This window comes from Brassica napus, chromosome C2 (assembly GCF_020379485.1).
Source record: "Brassica napus cultivar Da-Ae chromosome C2, Da-Ae, whole genome shotgun sequence".
NCBI lineage: Eukaryota > Viridiplantae > Streptophyta > Magnoliopsida > Brassicales > Brassicaceae > Brassica > Brassica napus.
The window spans coordinates 51,510,441-51,534,672 of record NC_063445.1 but is presented as its reverse complement, the minus strand read 5'-3'; the positions used below and the strand labels follow the sequence as shown (position 1 = coordinate 51,534,672).

Below are 24,232 nucleotides of genomic sequence, written 5' to 3'. Positions count from 1 at the left end.
GCGACCTCACCGGAGCGACGCCGTGAAGTCGCTGTGACACACATCCCGGAGCGACCTGGCCAGAGCGATGCTCCGAGGTCGCTCGCGTCTCCATGGCGAGACGACACAAAACGAAGCCGGGAGCGACGTCTTCAGAGCGATAAAGCGAGGTCGCTCGCGACGAGATGACCCGAGAGTGACGTCTTCGGAGCGACACAGCCAGGTCACTCGCGAAGAAATGACCCGGGAGCGACGTCTTCGGAGCGACACAGCCAGGTCGCTCGCGAAGAAACGACCCGGGAGCGACCTCTCGCAGCGATGTGTCGAGGTCGCTCCGCGTCTATTTGTTTGGCGAATTCATGATTTCTCAACGGCCTTTTGGTCATTTCATTATGCACGTTTTTACTTTTCAAAAACCTATGTTTTAAGTACATTTGGAAGCCACCAGAAGAAGGATCTTAATCTCTTTTCTGGAGAACAACTAGTAAAACTTCTTTTGATTCAGATTTCATTGCTTTCATCTTGCGTTCTTGTTGATTTCTTTTCTATTTCTCTACATGATTAATCTGAAATCCAATATGGGTTTAAGAGCAAACATGGAGATTAGTGAGTAATCACCTTTTGAATTCATGGGTTAGGGAGATCAAGGGCGATTAGGTTAGTTCTAGGATGTTTTAGTGTAGATCATTCTTGTTCCTTGCTAGTAGAGTATTCATAATGCATCTTCTGAGTTGGCCACTCAAAAGTTGATCAATAGGCATTTCCCACCCAAAAGGTGTTTGATGAAATGTCTGAGACAACTCTCCTAGACTTTTAGTATACTTTGCCAAAGAAATTTGTTGTTAAAGGTGCTAACATAGCTAATAGACTTGTTAGTAATGATTGCTTTCACATTATTCAACCAAAGACATTTGATGTTTGAGATATGTTAGCAAATGAGCATTCATCTAGACATAAAGCTTGCTTAGAATTGTGTCTAGGTTTAAGGTCGATAGTTTAATTGATCATTTGTCATCCTTAGTTCGATACTTGATCACCCAAAGTCTAATCCTTATGCCCATGAGTTCTCTTTTCCCTTAGTCAAGAAAGTATCATTCTGTAATTGCTTTCTAGTATTAGTAGTAGTTTAAAACTCATCTAAATCATTGGTTGCACTTAGATTAAGTGAGTACTTGCATTCTCAGTGCTTTGATATCCCTCAGAACTGGTTCGACATTCACTATACAACAACATTTGTTTTAGGAGCCTTGAAAACTCCTAACATCAATTCCGCTACTAAACCTGCATTTGGGACACAACTGACAACTTTACTCGGATGCAAATTTGCACTTTAAGTGATACGAAGACATTCTATTTTTTTCATCATCTTTCCTTCAGCAATCATGAGGCCTTTATATAAAGCATTCTTCTATATAACTTCAACCTAATCTAAGTGTGTAATATGAACTTATATTTAGAGTGATAAACTGTAAGAAAACATACTTTTGTGTCCTGCTGCTTGATATAGAAGCTTCGATGATATAGTGATTTGTGATGGTTATTAGCATATACTTAAGCCCATACTTTCCTGAAATCAGAGTGACAGCTAGCCCATTCTTCTTGTATCTGCTTCAAGCGAGTTAGTATCATCGGTAAGGCTTACCTATAAGAGAATTCTTCTTCAGAAAGTCCATGATGTCAAGCCCATAATAGAGTTATCTTTCCTGGCTTGTTCCCGTGGGAAACCCATCGAAGGAATCTGCGAAAAGTATTTATGTTAAGCAATAAAAATTAACAAACTTAGGGACAATCTAAAGGGTTGTATATGAACTTACCAGTTTGTAGTTGTCAACTTGCAGTGTAAGACGTTTTCTTAGTGAAAAAAGAGTTATTCTCACAAATTGGAGTATCTGTAAGCGTTGGGGAACTTCTCCAAGATGGATTTACAAATCTCATATTTATCATCTTAATTTCTAGTGTAACCGAGACCTCTGAACCTGAATATATGTAATCAAATTCAACAGACCTTGATTTAGCCTCAACTTCAGAATTTTACACCAAAAATTCTATGTTTAATGGATTTACCTCAAAACATATTCTAGCTCCTTCATGGAGGAAAGAAAGGGTTCAGCGAATCTGCAAACAATTATGATTGGACGTACATACGGCAGAAACTGTAAATGAAAGAATGTGAAACACAGAATTAGTTAGAGAAGGAACCAAAAGATATAGACGTGAACTGTTGTGTGGGTGCATTAGGGTTTCGAATGATGATTGTACCACAGTTCGTAGTGCGATGGATTTGAATCTTTTCAAAGCCATGGCCCATAGTTTCTTAAGGGTTTTAGTTTAGGGATATTAAGATTTCCAATGGCTAGACGGCAAAAATGGAGTGAGAGAGGGGAAGTCACATTGGTGATGTATTTTTTTTTCTGAAAAAAGCAAGCTTAAGCTAGTGGGAGAATATTCGTTAAGCTCCTTACACCAGGTGACGATTCAGATAACAAAACAGATGAAGAGGATGAAGAAGGAAATCTAAACGACAAAGAAGCCGGCGTTGAAGAACGATGGAGGTTAAGTCAAAAAGGTATTACATATAATTGGCCCATAGGAAAGTTGTTTATAACAAATGGCAAAACAGAAGGCCCAACGACTTAAAGCATCCGAAGACTGGGAATTTGTTGACATGCCACGTGGCGTAATTCGCCCCCTGCTTCATGGTGATGTAGAGGGTTGAGAAGAGAGAGACGTCTGATTTATTATTATAGATGATAATGTTTCATATTATATAATGTTTTACACATGAACAAATATTAAGAAAACTAATCACTCTATTTCAAAATACATGAAGTTTTACGCTAATGCACAACAATTAAGAAACTTATTTTTCGTTTTAAAAGTATCATTAAATATAAATTAAAAATTATTCAACCAATTACAAAATAAAATATAAAATATCATTGGTTACACAGTTTTTGATAAAGTTAAAAGTCACATTGAAATATAAAAACATAGTCTATTTTGAAACTTCAAAAACTTCATGAAAACATCTATTTGAAATGGAGGAAGTATCTTTTTTATCAGAAATATCATTAAAATATAATTAAAAATAAATTTATTTAATTATAAATAGAAAGAAACAAATACAATTGACGAAAACAAAATTTAATTATGAAATAAAAAAATAATCTAAAACATCATATATATTGAGACAGAAGAAGTGATGACAAAAAGAAAATTGAAACAGAGGAAGTACTAAATAATACTCCCTCCGTTCCTTAACGATAGATTTTTTAGAAAAAAAGTTTATTTTGAGAAAGATGTACTTTTTGTGTTTTCTATGAAAAAATTGTAAACTTCAAGAAAATTAATTGACTTTATTGAATTATTATTGGTTAAAAGTAATTGGAAATTAAAAATTACAGAAAACGATTCATTTATTATGGCAGTGTTTTTTTAATATGTGTGAAAATACTAAAAAAATTATAAACGTGGAAGAGAGGGAGTATCTAATAGGTTTTCGAGCTGCGAACGAGTTAAAAGAAAAGAGCACCCTCCAACAGTCGACAATGATTAGATAACGGCAGAATCAAACCATTCGGCTATTCTTAAACATTTATTAATTCATACTTTGCCAACTACATTTTTCGTAAGCTTGCAAGCTTTTTGGGTTGGGAGAGGCGGATTGGATATTGATCCATCGAGGATCCGATTTGCGACTAGCATATTCGCGGTTTCCGAGTAATGTATACCATCCCAGCTTATGAAATTTTTTCGGTTTTGGCACGAAGAACTATAAAGTTCTGTTCCATTTGGAAATATTGTCTTTCCGCATCCCATTCCACGTCCGACCGCCCCAACGCAACAATAATCAAAAGGATCAACAAAACCTGAAATTAGAGAAGATAATGAGAAATGTTAATGAAGCTAAGGAGGACCGGGTAGTTGGGAAGGTTTGGTCTAATGAAATTTGAGTTTAGTATTTACCAAGATTCTTTGCTTTGGTGATCGAATGGCTTTTGGCTGAGTAGACATCAACATAAGTTAAGAGAGAATAAGGTAACTCTTTGTTCAGTTCAGAGATTTTCTGCTTGAGTTGTTTGTTGAACTCAATTGCCACATTGTTTAGAGGCTTCAAGCAACCATACTGATCTCGCGGTGTAGCCGGAAATGATTTCAGAAGATAGGGTAAACAGCCCGTTGGTCCGGTGTTGTGAATTGAGAAGAATCTTGCTCCTTCTTTGTACAGCAACTAAAGAAATATATACCAATCAGTATAAACTATAAAGTATGATGTCATTAAAAAATTTAGATGAGTAATATTGAACTTTATGATAACCATACCGTTCATTTTGTTACTTACTTTTATAGCAGTAGTGAAGCTTTCGATGATTGCCGGTATAGTTGCTTTGAGTTGTTCCTCTGTCATGTTTTGGAACCCGATGGCGAGATCATTCTGACCGATATCGAAAGTATAAAGAGCCTTTGAGAAATCTTTAGGCCGTGCAAGGACTCCTTTGCAGAATGGAGTTTTTCCTGTTTCACAAATAGGAAATCATTTTCAACTCCGGTTTGGTAATTGGAATGCTCAACCGGTTTAACTCACCGTTGGTTTGGTTGTAAAGAGACAATGTACGAGTCTTGAAGTGAATGAACTGAGACACTTGAGTTCCAATATGGAACTGACTAAAACAAGCAACGGTGGGGCGGATGCAAGAGCCGCCAGTCGCAAAATTAGCCCCATGCCGATAATTAGCTCCAACCGAATCCAAGTACGGTGTTAGATACGGCAACGTCAGATTCTCGGCTGCAAAAAATTCATTACAAATACTGTTTATAGGTTGTAATAAACTAAATGTTACATATCAAAGACACACTTACTAATTAAGTCTATAATGAGACGGCCATCAGAATGTCTCCCCGCAGATCTTCCAAAGAAGGCAACTCCGTTTGGTGGAGGAACTTCTCCTATAGCCGCAGAGATAGCTCCAGTATCTGAATTTGAATCTCCAAAGTTATAAACAGCCGGAAAATTGCAACTCTTGCGAGAGTTTATACGCGATGCGGTCGAGGATTTCTCAGTAAGGCCTAAAAGAAGGATGATGAAAAAGGTAAATTTGGAAGTCGCCATGGTGTTAGTAGATGCAAAGAGCTAAGCATTTCTCCTATAATAATGATCATGAAGTCGTTGCCTCATGTTCGTTGGCAAGTTAATAGTATACTGTAGTTTTAAGGATTAAAATAAGGGAAATAGGTCCATCATCCTATAAGATATAATTATAATTTCAACAACTATGATATAATTATCTGTAAACATAGTTTTGTGATATTTAGACGAGCAAGTTGATGATGGATTCATGTGCAGGAATTTATAGCGATTCTTTAAAATAATTTTAATTTGATTAAGTCGTCTTTGAATCATCCGGTTGATCACGTGGGTAACCATAAATAAAGTCCAACGTCTACTCCTTATATTATATATGAAATACTATAGGCCGAAAATGTGCAAATTCATGAGACTAAACATCTAGAACTTTGCGGGAATCCATCACGCTTCACACTTATTTGAGTTTGATTCTAGTATATATATATATATCATTTTGTAACATCTAATCAGCTGTTTGTCGAAAAAAAAACATCTAATCAGCCTATTTGCCAAAAAGAAAAACATCTAAATCAGCATTTGTCCGCGAGTTCCAATTTCCATGCGGCCATGCACACTCTCGGCCCTTGCATCAGCTTTTACTCAATAGTTTTTTTTTACTCAATAGGTTGACATAAGTTATAACTACAGAAAGAATTTGCAAGATTTTTCGAATAGTCATGCTAATCAAATAAAAAAAAAATTCATGTCTTTTGTATAGTAATAGTCACAATGATGGAAAGGCAAATATTGAAAAGCAACCACAGAAAATAAAAACTCTAGTTACCTCTCTAGCCCGATTATCGAGAGTGAGAGCGTTTTTCGACGCCGGCGACGCTTGTCGGCGTCGCCTTTTCTCCTCCTCTTTTCTGTTATGTTCCGACGACGTGTTCTCTTCAGCTTTTTCTATTTTGTCCTCTTCTTTTGTCTTTTTTAGTTATTTTTCGTCCATGGCGACCACAGATTTGTTTACGGATGTTGAACTCATCACCACCGGAACAGGTGGCTTCTCCAGGGATTCCTGGAAGGCTTTATTACCTGGTCTGTTATCTCTTTGCTCCATCCAGTCTAGTTTCACCATCTTCATGACCCACATCCACCTCCGATTTGAAGACCTTCTTCGGCCATTCCCCTCTGTTAACTCGCAACACCACCTCACTGCCTCAGCCTCCATCGAAAAGGCACTCTTTGTCCATGGGGATCCACTGACTCGCCGACCAGATCCGGAAGCCCAAGGTCTCGACATCTGCCGGACCATCTTCCCCGACAAGATCTACTATGCTATCAATGTTCATGCTTGGCCTCCGTCAAATCTCATCGGTCAGTTTGCTTATTCCGGTGAGGATAACTCCTCAACGACGTTTGTCTTTTATCCATCCAGCGGCAGCATCTCCTCCATCTTCGACAACCACCTTCGCCTCTCCACTGCTTCTTTTGCTTGGTCGGGTGTTGACGAACAAGCTTCAGAAGGTTGGGCCAGGCTCATTAAGAGGTTGGTTATTGCTAATCCATTTTCTAGCTCTTCAAAGCCCATAACAGTGAAGAAAAAGTCGAATCATGCCTTTGTGATTTTATTGGGGTTTGCTAGTATTATAAAAATTTCGGGTGGGTTCACTGAGATCTATGTTTCAAACTTTATGTATCTTTCCTGTTTGAAGAATTTACCAGTCAATCTACCGGAACTGTTTCTATCTCCATCACCCTTCTCTTCAGAGGAGAAAACCTTACCACCATTTCCTCTTCCATTGGAAAGAGATGATTCCTCGGCCTCGTTGCCAAGCGTTTGTTTCAGTTTCTTCATCGGTTTGCTATCTTGCGGAGCGGTCTCCACGGGACCAGAAGATGCAACCGAGATTACTTCGGTATTTCTCGTAGATGAAGTCTGGACCTCAACGTCACATTATGTGACTATTCCCTAGCTGTCTGACATTATCGTGGAAGTTCCCCCGACGCATTCAAGCATCGTATCGAATTCGATGTCATCTTCGATTGAAGACCTATCTTGTTTAGTTTATTTATCTGTTGTATTTTCTGTTTATGGTCAAAAGAGGATAGATAATTCTCTCTTTCTATTGTACCGAAGAATTTTAAATTCACTGAAAATAAGTTGTGTTTCAAAATAAAAAGTCACAATGATGACAACCCATCCTTTGAAATAAAAAATCCGAGTGAATAGTAACTATTTAATTTCATTTGTTTTTTTTTTCTTTTAGTCGGTTGTTGAGTTTATTAATCTTTATTTTAGGTGGTTGAAAGATTCAAACACAGCAAGAAAGTGTGTTGAAAAAACGTTAGATAGCAAGATATATATTTGCAAACCAAAATTGTAAAACCCGTAAACCCATATATAAGATTTAAAAAAAAAACTTGAAGATCAAGACTCTAACTTGATAAACAAGTAAATTTAAAGATATTACTTTAGGTAGTTAAGAAAGTTTACATTATATAAAAGTTATCTTATATTTTCGTATCAAACACTACGCCGCTCTGCGCCTCCACATTCACTACTAATTAATTACCGTCTCCTTCAGCACTTAATTCTTCGACGCTCAAGTATAAGTATCTGATACACAAATCCTATCCTTCTAGATAATGGGGAACTGTCTGGCCAAACCGCCTCCGGTGGTGCTCGTTCCTCCCCTCTTTGATTACCCTCCTCTCTTAGCTCGTAACAGGTATCGTCTTCTACTGTATATATAAAGGACACGGAAACTCAAGCCTTCTATTGATTCCCACTGGCATCATGATGTATTTGAGTACGTGCATATGTTCAGCTTTTAATCAAATGTTGAGGTGATGCATGCAGGATGTTGGAATCATCTTACGATTTTCTCTTTGGGAAGCTTGCATTGAAATGTCTCTTTGAGGATTACTTTGAAGTCAAAGACGCAGATCACTTTTCTGCAAAGTTTATGTTGAAGCCTACTGATGACCTTCATGTGGACTTGGTTGCATCAGTATCCTTTAAAAAACTCTTCGTCTTTTATAACAGCACTCTATCATGCATGAATAACTAGGGATGGTGCAAATTTTAAGTTTCCTTAAATAGTAAAAGGTTTCATCCGTTGTAGATGCTAAAGTAGAAGGAGATGCATCGTTTCGCTGGCAAAGGTAATACATATATGTCATATGGTTTTTAAACATTTATTTTTAACAAAAAGAACAATGCTCAACATCTTTTTATGAACTTGTGCAGTGACGTTGATGATCCTCATACTTTTGTAGTGTTGACATGAAGCAGAATTAAGCAGCTAGACTTGAGAATTAAACTGCCAGACTTGAAAATACTGATAAGGTTTTATAAGGTTTTATAAAGGTTTTATAAGGTTTTATAAGGTTTTATAAAAAGCACTAGACTTGAGTTTAGAAGCAGAAGACCAGACTTGAGAAGCAAAGAAGAAGAAGAAGAGAGAAGGAGACCGTTGAATATTTTAAACAATAAATATTTTATTGTATTGTGTACTGAGATAACTTGCCTTTAAAAGTCTTGTATCCAGATCCACAATTTGAATTTTTTTAAGGGAATAGAGTTTCTCCCAGATCTACTTTCTCTCTCTCTCTCTCTGTTCTTCAATGTTCTTCATCTACATTTCTTTATCCTCACATTCTTTCATGGTATCAGAGTAAGCTCCTGAGATTCATTCTTCTCTACTCTATTCTCTTTACTTCCACAAATCTCTGATTTTCCCTTTTTATTTTTGGTAAAGTTCATCATGTTCTTGAGTTGTTCTTCATTCCCAGAAAAAAAAAAATGGAAAACTCATACACTGATGTCTTTAAATCCGTGTCTATTCCGGTTACCCTCAAGGGAACCAACTACTTATTGTGGTCTAGACTTGTCAAAACCCCTCTTGTAGGCAGAGGTCTTTGGGAGTACGTTGTTGACGGCAAAGACACCAAGAAGACCATCCTAGGAGAGGATGGTAAAGAAGTTGTTGCTGCGGCTGAAGGAGGTGGAAAGAGAAGTCAGAAGGATCTCATAGTCCTTTCCATCGTTCAGAATAGTCTTGAAACCTCTATCTTGGAAGCTTACTCCTACTGTGAAACTTCCAAGGAGCTGTGGGATACTCTCCAGAAGGTATATGGAAATATATCTAACATCAGTAGGGTGTTTGAAGTCAAGAGAGCTATCAACACTCTCAGTCTAGAGGACACTAAATTTTCCAAGCATTTTGGGAAGTTCAGATCGTTGTGGGGCGAGTTAGAGATGCTAAGACCGGCCAGTCTTGATCCGGATGTACTTAATGAGAGAAAGGAGCAAGACAAGGTCTTTGCTTTGTTGTTCACTCTCAACCCGGGTTATAGTGATCTAATCAAACACATTCTAAGAAGTGAGAAGCTTCCATCACTTGAGGAGCTTTGTGCTCAGATTCAAAAGAGCAAGGCTCAGTGGGACTCTTTGGTGGCAAAGGAGACCTTATCATAGCTAACAAGGCTGAAGGAAATGAGCACAAACATGAGGGCATAGCTAACAAGGGGTATTACAAGCCAGAAGACAAGAAAGTGTGGGTGTGTGACCATTGCAAGAAAAAAGGTCACGGCAAAGACAAATGCTGGATCCTTCACCCACACCTCAAGCCTCAGAAGTTCAGGACACCTTACTCTGATGCAAGGGGGAATTTCTCTGGTGAAATGGGCGAGCCATCTACTCCTCGTCCCATGAACTCGGTTGCGGCTGGAGAAGGGAAGACCTTGGGATTCAGTGGCTGTTCTATCATGAGGACTACCCAAGATGAGACAATCAAGAGGTCTGACCTTGATGCTCTCATCAAAGCCCTCAAGGAGAACTCTGGTAACACACTTGGTTTATCTTTGAATGCCTCTTATAAACTGTCCAATGCTCTTGTTACAACCTTGAATGCATCTGATAGCTTTAAGCCAGTAGTTATAGATTCTGGAGCTTCTCACCACATGATTAGTGATGCTAGGTTAATCAGTAATGTTAAGCCTGCCTTAGGCAATGTTATGATTGCAAATGGCGACAGCATACCAATAAAAGGTGTAGGAAACTTGAAACTATTTGAGAAAGATACTAAAGCATTTTATATGCCATCTTTTGCATCTAATCTATTATCTGTCAAGAAGGTTGCCACTGATCTTAACTGCAAGGTTATTTTTAGTCCTAATGATGTCGTATTTCAGGATATTGAGACTCTTAAGATGATCGGAAAGGGTGTTACTAAAGGGGACTTGTACCTGCTTGAAGACACCACGACTAGATCATGTTTACCTTATGCTTTTAGTTCAATCCCTGTCTTAGAAAATGATGTATTGTGGCATGCTAGGTTAGGCCATCCCCATTCTAGAGCACTGAACCTGTTATTGCCTAATGTTTATTTCAAAAATGATGGATGTGAAGCATGTATTCTTGGCAAACATTGCAAGACTGTGTTTCCCAAGTCATCTACTATCTATGAGAAATGCTTTGATCTTATACACTCTGATGTCTGGACTGCACCATGCACTTCTAGGGAAAATCATAGATATTTGTCACCTTCATAGACCAGAAATCTAAATATACATGGCTGACTATGATACCATCTAAAGATAGAGTACTAGATGCATTTATAAACTTCCAGAGCTACATAACTAATCAGTTCAATGTTAAGATCAAAGTATTCAGGTCAGATAATGGAGGGGAATATACAAGCACAACTTTCAAATCCCACTTGGCCAAGCATGGAATAAGCCATCAAACCAGCTGCCCTTACACTCCACAACAAAATGGTGTAGCTGAGAGGAAAAACCGACATCTGATGGAAGTGGCCAGGTCCATGATGTTCTACACCAACATGCCTAAGAGGTTATGGAGTGATGCAGTCATGACAGCATGCTATCTCATCAACCGAACTCCAACAAGAGTCCTTGATGATGCCACACCTTATGAGGTATTGAACAAAAGAAAACCATCTATTGACCATTTACAGGTATTTGGGTTCTTGTGCTATGTATTGCAAACAGGTGATCATAGGAACAAACTTGAGGCCAGAAGCACAAAGGCAGTGTTCATTGGGTATTCTACCACTCAAAAAGGTTACAAATGCTACTCTCCAGAGACAAGAAGATTCTTAGTATCCAGAGAGGTCAAGTTTGTGGAATCTAGAGGCTATTATGAGGAGAAGAGTTGGGACAATCTCAAGGATCTATCTCAAGTGGCCTCAGATAGGGCAACCAACCTACGGATTATCATGGAGAGCCTAGGTATCATCATGACACCAAATGAAAGAACTGCTGGTTCAACAAATAGTTTAGATCAAGCCAATGGTATGGATGCGGCTGAAGAGGCTTCTCATCCTAATCCTGAAGGGGGGAATCAAGAGGATTCGTCGACTGGTCAAGAGGAACCACATATGGGTTAAGAGGATCCGCAGACTACTGATCACGAGCAAGAGGTTCATGATCAGGATGAAAGCCAACAACAAGAGGAATCAGATCAACAAAATGAAGTTGAAGCTGAGATTGTTGGAGAGGTCCAGCCGCTTAGGAGAAGCACAAAGCGTCCATCAAATTGGAAGTATTTCAACAGTCAAGCAGTAGCCCATCCCACTCAAGCAACTTGTTCCCTTGCTTACTATCCAAGAGATCATCAAGCCTTCATCACCAATATAGATCAAGAGTATATTCTGAGGACCTATGAGGAGGCAATGGAGATAAAGGAATGGAGAGACTTAGTAGATGATGAGTTCAGTGCCATGATCCGAAATGGAACTTGGTTTGAGAGTGAGCTCCCCAAAGGCAAGAAGGCTGTCACAAGCATGTTACTATTCACTATCAAGTACTTGGCTAATGGGCAGCCAGAAAGAAAAAAAAACCAGACTTGTTGCAAGAGGATACACTCAAGTCTATGGTGAAGATTACCTTGACACCTTTGCACCAGTAGCTAAGCTTCACACGATACGGATTGTACTCTCATTGGCTATGAACTTAGAATGGGATCTGTGGCAAATGGATGTCAAGAATGCTTTTCTACAAGGAGATTTAGAAGATGAGGTCTACATGAGACCACCACCTGGTATGGAACACCTTACCAAACCAGGAAATGTATTGAGGCTAAAGAAAGCCATTTATGGTTTGAAACAATCACCAAGAGCGTGGTACCACAAACTAAGAACCACACTCAATGGAAGAGGTTTTGTCAAATCTGAAGCTGATCATACCCTATTCACCCTCAGTAGCCAGCAAGGAATCATTGTCATTCTCATCTATGTTGATGACATTATCATCACAGGCAGTGACAAAGAAGGGATCATCTCGACCAAATCGTTCCTTAAGGCTTTATTTGATACCAAGGACTTGGGAGAGCTCAAATACTTCCTAGGGATCGAGATGTGTAGGTCTAAGGAAGGTTTGTTTCTATCTCAAAGGAAATACACCCTTGACTTACTAAATGAGGCTGGAGATCTTGGTGGAAGAGCTGCCAAAACACCTCTAGAGGAAGGATACAAAGTGATGCGTGAGGGGGAGATTGAAGACAAGTCATATGAAGATGTAAAACATTATAGAAGAATGGTGGGAAAACTCATTTATCTTACCATTACCCGACCAGATGTATGCTTTGCGGTAAACCAAGTAAGCCAACACATGCAAGCTCCCAAGGTACACCACTGGAACATGGTTGAGAGGATTCTCAGGTACCTAAGAGAGGCACCAGGTCAAGGAGTATGGATGGGATGCAATAGAAGCACTGAGATTGTTGGGTACTGTGATGCAGATTGGGCAGGAGATCGAGTTGATAGGAGATCAACTACTGGATATTGTACCTTCATTGGAGGCAATTTGGTAACATGGAAGAGCAAGAAGCAGAAGGTGGTGTCTTGTTCAAGTGCTGAGGCAGAATATAGAGCTATGAGGAAACTCACAAGCGAGTTGATTTGGATCAAGGGACTTCTTAAGGACTTGGGAATTGAAGTTACAATGCCAATCACGATGCATTGTGATAACCAGGCTGCTATACACATTACTAGCAACTCAGTCTTCCATGAAAGGACACAACATATAGAGGTAGATTGCCACAAAGTGAGACAAGCCGTGGAGCAGAAGATCATATTTCCGTGCTACACAAGGAGTGAAGATCAGCTAGCTGATATCTTCACCAAGGCAGCAAGCACTAAGGTATGTGAGTTCATTCATCCAAAATTGGGACTCATAGACCTATCATGTCAATGATCTCTCCTTCATGAAGTGTTCTACTCTTTTTCCTTGACTTGGGTTTTTTCCCAAAGGGTTTTACCTAGTTGAGGTTTTAATGAGGGAATACTTCATGACTTCCAAGCTTGACTTGTTCCACATGGTCAAGCTTGAGGGGGAGTGTTGACATGAAGCAGAATTAAGCAGCTAGACTTGAGAATTAAGTTGCCAGACTTGAAAATACTTATATGGTTTTATAAGGTTTTATAAAGGTTTTATAAAGGTTTTATAAAGGTTTTATAAGATTTTATAAGAAGCACCAGACTTGAGTTTAGAAGCAGAAGACCAGACTTGAGAAGCAAAGAAGAAGAAGAAGAGAGAAGGAGACCGTTGAATATTTTAAACAATAAATATTTTATTGTATTGTGTACTGAGGCAACTTGCCTTTAAAAGACTTGTATCCAGATCCACAATTTGAATTTTTTTTAAGGGAATAGAGTTTCTCCCAGATCTACTTTCTCTCTCTCTCTCTCTCTCTGTTCTTCAATGTTCTTCATCTACATCTCTTTATCGTCACATTCTTTCATGTAGACCTCTCTATGTCGACCACCAATCCGTAAACTCCGTTCTACTTTCTACTTTCATATATTTGTGGAACTCGTCTCATTATAGTAGTTTAACGTTTTGAAATAACTCTTTTTGTTATCATCAAGGGTTCTGCGGGTGAGGTCTTCTGGTTTCTATCCTAAATATGGGATTGGAGCATTTCTAGTCTCCCCTTTGATTTCGAAAAAGAAGTAAGTTTCATTTAGGAGAAGAGGCCTGTCATGTTTTATAGATTTTATGTTTTTCTAGAAGATGAAGAATATTATTGAAGATATGTTGTTTCTGTAGTGACAAGTTATCTGACGAACATGGAATCATGGGGTTGAGCTATGCCTCAACAAATTTGTCTCTCGGAGCTATTGTCTCTCCTTTTAGTAGTAAGCAGATCAACATTTATTTTTCTCTCTACAACTTCCTGCTTACCTTTTTCGTAGACAATGCTGACCCTTTAAATCCACATTCCAGCAAAGGAAGAATGGCCAAAGAATGCATGGCTGGTAAGAAAGATGGGAAGACTTACAGTAGGAGTGCAATATGAGCCGTTATGTGGTAAAATGTTGAATAGATTTCACTTGTCACGTATGGAAAATATGTGCATTATTTGATTGAAAGTGGTACCAACCACTAGTAATGTGCCTTTTTGTTAGATAAAAGCAAAGACACCGAAAAATATAGAGACTTAAGGAATTGGAGCTGTGCGGCTAGCTATGGACTAGGTTCAAGAAGCCCCTTAAACCCTTCTTTCAACGTTGGCCTTGAATTAACGAGGAATTCTCAGGTCATACTTTTAAAGTCTAGATGAAACATGGTTGTTATGCTGACTATATGTACAGATCTTTAGTCCAAACACTTACCATATTGTTATCCAATTAGATATAAATATTTTCTTTTGTATTATTTATGTGATTAATGCATTCTTAGTCTTGCTGATTCAGTTATCCTTGTTGTAAATGCAGTTTATTGCTTCGTTCTACCAACATTTAGTGGTCCAAAGGTAGGTACGGCTCTTGTGATGCATCTATTACTAAGTCTAGTGATATATAAATTTAGCACAACTTGTTGCTTAACATTAACTGGACTTGGAACAGGTGAAAAATCCTTTTGAAGAAAACAAAGTAGTTGGAATCATAAACTACATTAACTTAAGTTTTGAGCTACAAACAAGGTAGTGAACATCTCTGAGAAGAAAACATTGTAGCTAATGTTTTCTATATGGTAACATAGCTTTAATCTTTGTCTTGTATTGAAGGGTTGATGATTCCAACACATCAAACAGTCTGTCAGATTCTTCTCTGCAGATGGCTGCGTCTTGGCAGGCCAATAAGAACTTCTTGCTGAAGGTAAACCATTTACTACTTTTTTTAGGATCAAGAAATGTTGATAATAAAACTCACAATCTCATATTATGCAGGGTAAAGTCGGAGCTCTAAGCTCAACATTCACATTAGCGTTCAAGTCGTGGTGGAACCCGTCTTTCACATTCAATATTACAGGTAAATCCTCCATAACTATAAGCAATCTTCCATTAGCTCTTAGACTATAATGTATATGAAACATGAAATATGCTGAGCTCATTTTTGATGCAGCGACCAATAATCATCGGACTGGAAGAACAGCATGTGGGTTCGGTCTCCGCGTTGATAACTTAAGGGAAGCTGGGTCAGTGCAATCAGTTTTCATATGTTTTCACATTTCAATGTTTTGTATCGTTCTAATTATAAAGTCTCCTGGCATTTGCAGTTACCAAAGAGCTGATTCAAACTTCGTAATGCTGACACCAAACAAAGAACATCTCGCTGAAGGGACTGTGCGGAAAATGGGGGAGAGACCAATGTTTCTATCAAAACTCTAGTTTGGTATAAAGAGTTTTCTTATTCAATGTCGTAGTAGGCGTTTGCCTCTTATACGCATAGTTGACCTAATACAATCTTTAGTTATTTGTCTATACATCCTTATATAAGAAGTAGTTACATAAACGGTCATAACTCTCTCAATACCCCCCCCCCCCCCCCCTCAAGTTGGAGTGTGGAGATCACAAACACCCAACTTGGAGAGAAAAGATTCAAACTCCTTGCGTCCTAGAGCCTTAGTAAGAATATCCGCAAGTTGAGTAGTTGTCGAAACATGTTTTGGAATGATCACCCCTCGCAGAATCTCGTCTCGTATGAAATGACACTCCTTTCCAATATGCTTTGTTTGCTCGTGAAAAACCGGGTTCTTGCTCAGATATATCGAAGACATACTGTCACAGTGAAGAGTTACACCAGCATGACAGTCGACTCCAAGTGTCTCTAATAGAGCACGCAGCCATAAAATTTCACTCACCGTGTCTGCCATGGCGCGATATTCAGCTTCTGCTGATGAACGCGAGACACGATCCTGTTTACGTGTTTTCCAGGACACCGGAGAGCTACCAAGTTGAATGAACCAGGCAGTAAGAGACCGACGACTAGAAGAATATGCTGCCCGATCAGAATCACACCAAGCAGACAGACGATGATCAGAATCCGAACGGAGCAAAATACCCTGTCCCGGATTACCTTTCAGATATCGTACAACTCTTAGTGCAGCATCCCAATGCTCAGTTGTCGGTTTATGCATAAACTGGGATAAGTAGTGTATAGCATACGATAGGTCTGGGCGAGTCGTTCCAAGATATATCAGTCGACCAACAAGACGCCGATACAATGATGGATTCGGTAAAAGTGCCTCTGTTGACTTACCCAATTGATTATTTTGTTCGATAGGATGAGAAGCTGGTTTGGCACCAAGAAGACCAGAGTCGGAGATGATGTCGAGTACATACTTACGTTGACATAGATAGATCCCAGTAGAGCTTCGAGCCACTTCAATGCCCAAAAAATATTTCAAGTGCCCAAGGTCCTTCATATGAAAACATGAGCTCAAATATTCTTTAAAAACTTGAATTGCTGCAGGAGAGCTCCCAGTGATGAGTAGATCATCCACATAGACGAGAACATGAAGTCTGACCTCACCTTGTACGAAGGTAAATAAGGAGTAATCTGAGACATCCTGAATAAAACCATACTCCTTAAGAGACTCGGAGAGCTTAGCGAACCAGCAACGAGGTGCCTGTTTAAGTCCGTAGAGGGACTTATGTAGGCGACAGACTTGCGTCGTATCAGAAGTTCGAAAGCCTGGTGGAAACTTGATGTAAACTTCTTCGTCCAAATCTCCATGTAAGAAGGCATTGTGGACGTCCATTTGATGGACTTCCCAATCACGAGAAGCAGCGACTTGCAGGAAAGAGCGGACACTAACCATCTTACACACTAGTGCAAACGTTTCTTCGTAATCAACTCCTTCAGTCTGATTATTTCCCAGGACTACCAATCTCGCTTTATATCGTTCTATAGTTCCATCAGCGCGATATTTTATAGTGAAAACCCACTTGCAGCCTAATGCTTTCTTTCCAACCGGTAATGTCACCACCGTCCAAGTACCTCTCTCTTCCAAGGCATCAATCTCGTTTCCAACTGCCCCACGCCATTTCTCATCAGTAAAGGCTTCAGCATAAGTCTTAGGGATCACACCAGATGTGATAGCTGAAAGGAAAGCCTGATGTTCTGGAGAAAAATGAGTACAATCAACATAATCATCAATAGGGTACCACGACGACTCCGTAAAATCGCTGTCTGATCCAGCATGGGTCGTATTGGTAACATAGCCATGTAGACGTGTAGAAGGAATTTTATTCCGACGGCCTCTCCCAAGTTCTGTTTCATCAAGAATATGAGGAGACGACGAATCAGATAATATCTCTGCAACCACTATTGGAGCTTGCAGAGACACTGGAGAAGATGAACTTGAATCATCTTGCTCAGGTTGTGTAGTAGAGGATGATCTTGGCGTGGAAAGAAGATCATCAGTGTTGTTGGGTTCAGATAAAGGAACCAGTGTAGCCGGAGTTGTGGTAGACAAGACAGGGCCAGGCAACAACTCCGTCAAAGGAGACGGAACAGAGGCAGGACAATCAAACAGCAGAGGATCATCATCGATACTAGTATGTTGCTGTATCAAAGGAGATTGCAGAGAGGAGGACGTTTCAGTAACTGTTGTGGCAAATGGAAATTCATTTTCCCTGAAAACCACATCACGTGATGTAGATATCCTGCCAGTGTCAAGATCATATACAATCCAACCTTTCTGACCAAATGAATACCCAATGAACACAGAAGGAGTTCCCCGAGGCGCGAATTTATCCCCTCCATGTCTCTGATTATGAACATAACATGAGCTACCAAACACTCGCAGATGATCAAGTGGAGGAGGTCGCGAATACAATATCTCGTATGGTGATTTTCCTTTGAGAATAGCCGTTGGTGTGCGATTAATCAAGTAGCATGCTGCAAGCACACAATATCCCCAGAATTCGACAGGGAGATTTGCTTGAAACCGAAGTGCTCTAGAGACATTTAGAATATGTCGATGTTTCCGCTCAACCCGACCATTTTGCTGTGGTGTGCCAACACATGATGTCTCGTGTACAATCCCTTTGTCCTTAAAGAAACCGCGTAATGCAACAAACTCAGTACCATTGTCGCTACGAAGAGTCTTTACCTTGCGTCCAAATTATCTTTCAACAAACGCAATAAAATTTTTGAGAGTTTTCATCGTCTTTGATTTATCCGGCAGTAAATAGATCCATAAAGCTCGCGAGAAATCATCAACAATAGTGAGAAAATAACGTGATCCACATAAAGCTTGTGTTCGATAAGGACCCCAAAGATCACAATGAATCAACTCAAAAACCTCTGTAGTTTTATTAATGCGTATAGGAAAAGAATCTCTGGATTGTTTAGCTCGAATACAAATATCGCAAGTCTTCGAATCAAAAGTGAAACTACAATTAGAATCTGTAAAACGCATCATCTCCATTGCGGTCGAGGCTGGATGCCCAAATCTACGATGCCACACTTCCATTGCTGGTAGGGTCTGAGTTTGTGTCATCGCTGCAACTGCCACTCTACAAAAGAAATACAATCCGTTTAGCTCCTCACCCGCTCCAATCAGGGTTTGAGTGATGCGGTCCTGAAAAACACAAATTTTATCAGACATCTGGACGATACAACCATTATCTTTCGCCAACTGAGATACAGAGATGAGATGACAATCCTATCCCTCAACAAAGAACACATTAATCAAACGTAGCTGAGAACCAAGGTAGACTTTTCCTTGTCGATTTGTAGTAGTAAAACGACCATCAGGAAGTTTGATACGCATTGGAGCCATATCACCAATATCCATAAGAAAATCAAGAGTACCAGTCATATGATTCGAGGCTCCAGAATCTATAATCCAAGATCCAGAGAAATACATACCTGAGAGATGATCGTGATCACCAGAATTACGATCGTTAAGCATATGAACAAGAGTCCTCCATTGTTGATCATTCAATCCCGTGAAACCCACATGATCAGCATCAGTTATGGCAGTCATCGCTGATGAAATCGGAGCAGTCGCAAGCACCTGATTTGCTCGTGCTTGTTCGGGACGTGTTGATGACAAATTTGGAGGAACAGAGTTCGTTGGAGCAGAGTGCGAAGAGCCAGAAGATGTTATGCGGTCAGGTTGTGTGGTTGAAGGTGGCTCACTGTATCCAATCTTGCGAAAACAGTTTTGAGCAAGATGTCCAGTTCTTCCACACAAAGTACATAGCGCCGAAGGATCTCTGAGTTCAGGTTGATGTCATTGGCGGGAACCCGATGAAGCAGTTTGAACTGCAAAGCTCGCACCTTCAGGGCGTTCTTCTATCATGCGACTTCCACGTTTTGATTCCTCATCTTGCACAACAACCTGATAGGCCTCATCAAGAGAAGGTAATGGATCACGCGAGAGTAGAGAGGATTTCACAGCACCAAACAGATTCTCGTCAAGTCCCATCAAAAACTGATGAAGTTTGTCTTCTTCGCGTTCCTTAGCTATTTCTTCTGCAGTTTTTTTTTCCTTTGAAAATCGGCCAAGCTTGTCCAAAGTTTCGTCAACTTGCCGTAGTAAGCTTCGACGGCCGACCCCTTCTGGTGACAGTTCACAAGTTCAGTTTTAATTCTCTGTACTCGCTGGCCGTTTCTCACAGAAAACCGCTTCTGAATATGCATCCAGAGATCATGCGCAACTTCATGATGCGATAACGAACTGCTCAGATCCGGAGCTATTGTGAGTTTAATCCACGAGACTACCATGGCATTATTCGCCCACCAATCATCAATATTGTTAGAGTCATCATCAGGCTTGGGAATACTACCATCAGCAAAACCAAACTTCTTCCTTGCGCGTAAAGCTAGTCGGATATTCAAAGACCATTCATCATAATTTGGTCCTCGAAGCTGTGGTTGAGAGATGATAGATCCAGGGTTATCGCTTGACGACATATCATAGGGATCAATCCTTCGCCTACCTCCTGTTCGAGGCTTGGATGTGAGAGTAGAACCATCCTTGGTTCCACTAGAATCTTCTCCAGTCATAGTCGTAGAACGAAGAGTACCTTGATAAACAGATCAAGAATACTTAGATGAAAGGAATGAAGATAGAGTAGGTCAAGAATCAAAAACCTATAATTTTAGGTTATAGCTCTGATACCATATCAAAACTCTAGTTTGGTATAAAGAGTTTTCTCATTCAATGTCGTAGTAGGCGTTTGCCTCTTATACGCATAGTTGACCTAATACAATCTTTAGTTATTTGTCTATACATCCTTATATAAGAAGTAATTACATAAAAGTTCATAACTCTCTCAATAGTTTCAATCCGATTTAGACGCAGAGAATTTCAGTGAGCTCCCAAAAGAACTTAAACCGCCTCAGAATATTCTCTAAACTACATAAATTTCAGTTTTTCTTTAATTTTGTCACATTTCAATGATATGTTGACAAACCATAGAGTTCAACATGGTGACCCTCTTCCGTTACGAACCTATAAAGAAAAAGAAAGATTTAAGAGTTTTCTATTGGGAAGTTTACTAAAAGGATTCAAATTAGTTCAGTTATTATTAGAGTAAGGCATAAAAGTTTTAAATTACTAAAATATTTTTATGGATGAAAATATCCTTATTAACAGTTGTGCCCAAATCAATTTATTTCCAATTTATATAATTTAAACTACCGATTTAAACAATTTCTAACCTTGGTTTAAGCTAGTCATTACACAACGTTCTCTAATTAGGTATACGTCTTTGTCGTCTTCTTCTTTTTACGTTTCATTCAGCAACACATGGTCCCCTTTCATGGTGATTTACAACGGCATCTTTGATTTCATATTGATTGGAGAATAATGGAACACATAACTCTCGTCTCCTAAACCTGGCACAGACTCGTATATCCAAATTGCCAGTGCATGAACACAACCACAAAGCTTGTAACTCTTCTTTCCTACGTATGTTAGAACTTTAGTGGAATCCACAAGGATGGTAAATCCTACACGACCCCATGGATAACGTTGGAAAGCTGCTGAATCCATCACCCTTTTCGCACAATGCAGTGGTATTCTACTATTGCTCGAAATGCCAAATATCCCAATGGATAAAAGACACAACAAGCCAACCATTAACTGCTTCTCTCTAGGCCAGTTTCTGATGATCGGAAAAAGGGCTTGAAGTTCATTAAGCTTGGGTCCTTCAGAAATTGGAACTTTCATCTCCACCCAAAAGTCTTCATGACCCACATCCCACTGCTCATGCGTGTCGAAGGGATATCACAATTTAGACCTGTAATATCTCCAAACTCATACAGAGAGAACCTCATTGGCTGGTCTTCTAGCAAAGACCAAATTTCATGACTGCTGGCGACCGCCAATTGATTGACCAGAAAATAATGAACATATTTCGTAGACCAAGTGTAATCCAACTCCTTTAGCTTGATAATCACACCAACAGCTGATTTTCTCAACTCAGACCAAACGTCTGCGCCCACATTTTCTTCCACGGTTTGAATGTTGGATAGAAAACAACTGTGGTTCATGCTCCTGTTTTGAATAGGCGTTTTCCCAATCTCGTATAGCCGTGGAGGATACTTCCTATTACCCGAAGATGAAGTCATTCCTTTAAAAAAGCAAAGAGAACAAACTTAATAAATATTATTCATCCTCATAATAACATAAAAATTTAGAATTCAGCATCACAAAAGTAGTAGAACAAACTTAACAAATAGAACAAGAATAATCAGACAGCATAAATTTTACTTAGTTTTAAAATATTTATTGTCGAAGGATTAAGGGAATTGGGGATTTAGAGTTTTCAAAATCAAGCAATCAGAAAAGTTTTTTTTTCAAATTTTTTGAACACACAGAAAAGTATATCTAGAAACAAAGAAAAGACAAATCAATTTTTCAATTTAGGAATTACGGTTTTCAAATTTCAACTTGCAATCAATCCAAGTATGATAACAACATTTCGATTACCTTAGATTTGGGCCTTACCGATTCAAGTAACACAGAATTGATCGCGGAAGTGACCGATAGGGTTCCTCAAGAATCTTCGAGGCGAAGTTGAGTGACGAGGGAGGAGAAAGGAGAAGAAGCCGATGCACAATGGAGAAGACGAAATTGAAGATTGAAGAATGGAGAAAGAGGTCTGGGAGAAGGAGTTGTCGGACCTCCTTTGTTGGGGGTTCTAGGTTTTGTCGTCAACGAAAAGAGAACAGATCGTTTTTGTTTTTTTTTTTCTTTTGAATTACAATCTATTTTATTAAATGGCATATTAAAAATTAATGGTAAACTTGTGGTTAATGCTTCAAAGGTTGGGGTTTTAGTAAATTTGTCTATTTTGAATTTCAATCTAGTAATTACAAAGTTGTATGAGTTATCTGAGTAATTACTGGAATGATTTGAGCTATTCTCTATTTCTCATTAATATTATGTGTTTTACATTATTACATAATACAAGTATGATATTATCAAACTAACGATGTTTTTTTTTTACCAAAGATTTAAATCTCCTAAATGAGAAGAGTGATCTTCTTCCCCGAACAGAGGAGCTAATCTCATCGCTCGACGCCTCACGGTTTAAAACCGTTCGATCAATCTTTATGTTTCTGCTTCTCATCCGAGATGGCTTCAAGATTTAGATGGTGGAGTGATTGTCCTCTCAAGTCTCAATGTACAGTTTTTCGTTAGCAATAATAGAGATTTATTTTGGTAAATTGTCGACCTATTTGTCCAATCCCACTAAGATCATCTCTCACCAAAATATAAAGAGACAAAGAAGTTGACTTTTGGTATCACAAAGTGGATTCAATGATGTCAGTTAGAAAAAGCATGCATGAGTTCGGTCTCTCCATGGACTTTCGGAAGCTACTCAGTAGAAAACTAGAAATGGCAAAAGGTAGTAAATCTGTAGATAGATTTTTTTTTTTATAACCTCCATCGACTGATCTGGTCGGCCCCGAAAAGAATGCATTTAGTGTTACATAGTAGATTAACCCGAAAACGTACCACACTGTCTGATCCGAGTTTAGAATACCTTCTGACTAATGTCAGGTGTGGACCGATCATATGTTACAACCCACCATGTAAACTATTTGGGTCGAAGCCCAAAGCCAAACTGACAAAGTAATGATAATTTAGTTACCAAGAATCGAACCAAAAACTGAAGCACCAAAGATTTTTATTTATTTATATTCTCAGCCTTTCGTTTATATTTATATTTTAAAAGTATGCTTATAAACCAACCGTAAGGAAAAAATTTAAAAATCGTCTATGATATCTCCTCTACACTAGAGATCTCTAATAACGATGATAACGATGTAATCCAGTTAGGAATCTGTACTTATATAGTTGCGGAATGGAGTTGATACTCTATAGCGGGTCTAGTCTAAGACAATTAGTTTATCAAGAAACTATCATTTGTTCATTCATTCGCAGTCGGTAGATAACATTTATGTAGCCCAGTTTCATAGCTACTTAATGGCTGTATTTAATTTACATAATGTAGACGACCCTAGTCTAAACTTTGCACTTAAATAGATGGTGCATTTACGGAAACACTGTCCAATTATCATCATTCATGCTTTGGAGAAGAAAAAAAAACAAATCTAGAGAAATAAAGTATACTTGTCGTTGTAGGATTTATTATGTCCATTTATATGTAATTATTGTCCTCATTTACATTCGTGTTTTGTAACCACTTTCTTCCTCAACAAACCATACATCAAATGCACACTTAAATTGTGGTTCAAAAAAAAAAGCACACTTAAATAATAATAAAAAAACACGCAACTTGCAACGTCTTTTTACAATAGTTTCACGTTTAGTAATATCTGCAACTATAGTTGCATAAAATCCTGAACCCAAATTATAAAATATACAACATGGTTTGAACATGATGAAACTTTAGTTCATCGAAACTCTGTACAAAACAAGAAAATTTTATAATTTAAAGACGTA

The 24,232-nt window shown here is 38.8% G+C and overlaps 1 protein-coding gene and 1 pseudogene across 1 annotated transcript; one reads left to right on the top strand and one right to left on the bottom strand.

Moving 5' to 3' along the window:
* Positions 1-3,302: 3,302 nt before the first annotated feature.
* On the bottom strand, positions 3,303-5,303 carry LOC106379842 (GDSL esterase/lipase At3g27950-like). Its single transcript, XM_048746980.1, has 5 exons — positions 4,840-5,303; positions 4,565-4,765; positions 4,322-4,494; positions 3,946-4,210; positions 3,303-3,848 (listed from the first exon to the last, which is right to left on the bottom strand). The coding sequence occupies exons 1-5, from the start codon at positions 5,087-5,089 to the stop codon at positions 3,583-3,585; spliced, it is 1,155 nt and encodes a 384-aa protein (XP_048602937.1). The 5' UTR covers positions 5,090-5,303; the 3' UTR covers positions 3,303-3,582.
* A 2,200-nt stretch (positions 5,304-7,503) lies between these two features.
* Positions 7,504-23,882, top strand: LOC125581472 (annotated as a pseudogene).
* Positions 23,883-24,232: the final 350 nt, after the last annotated feature.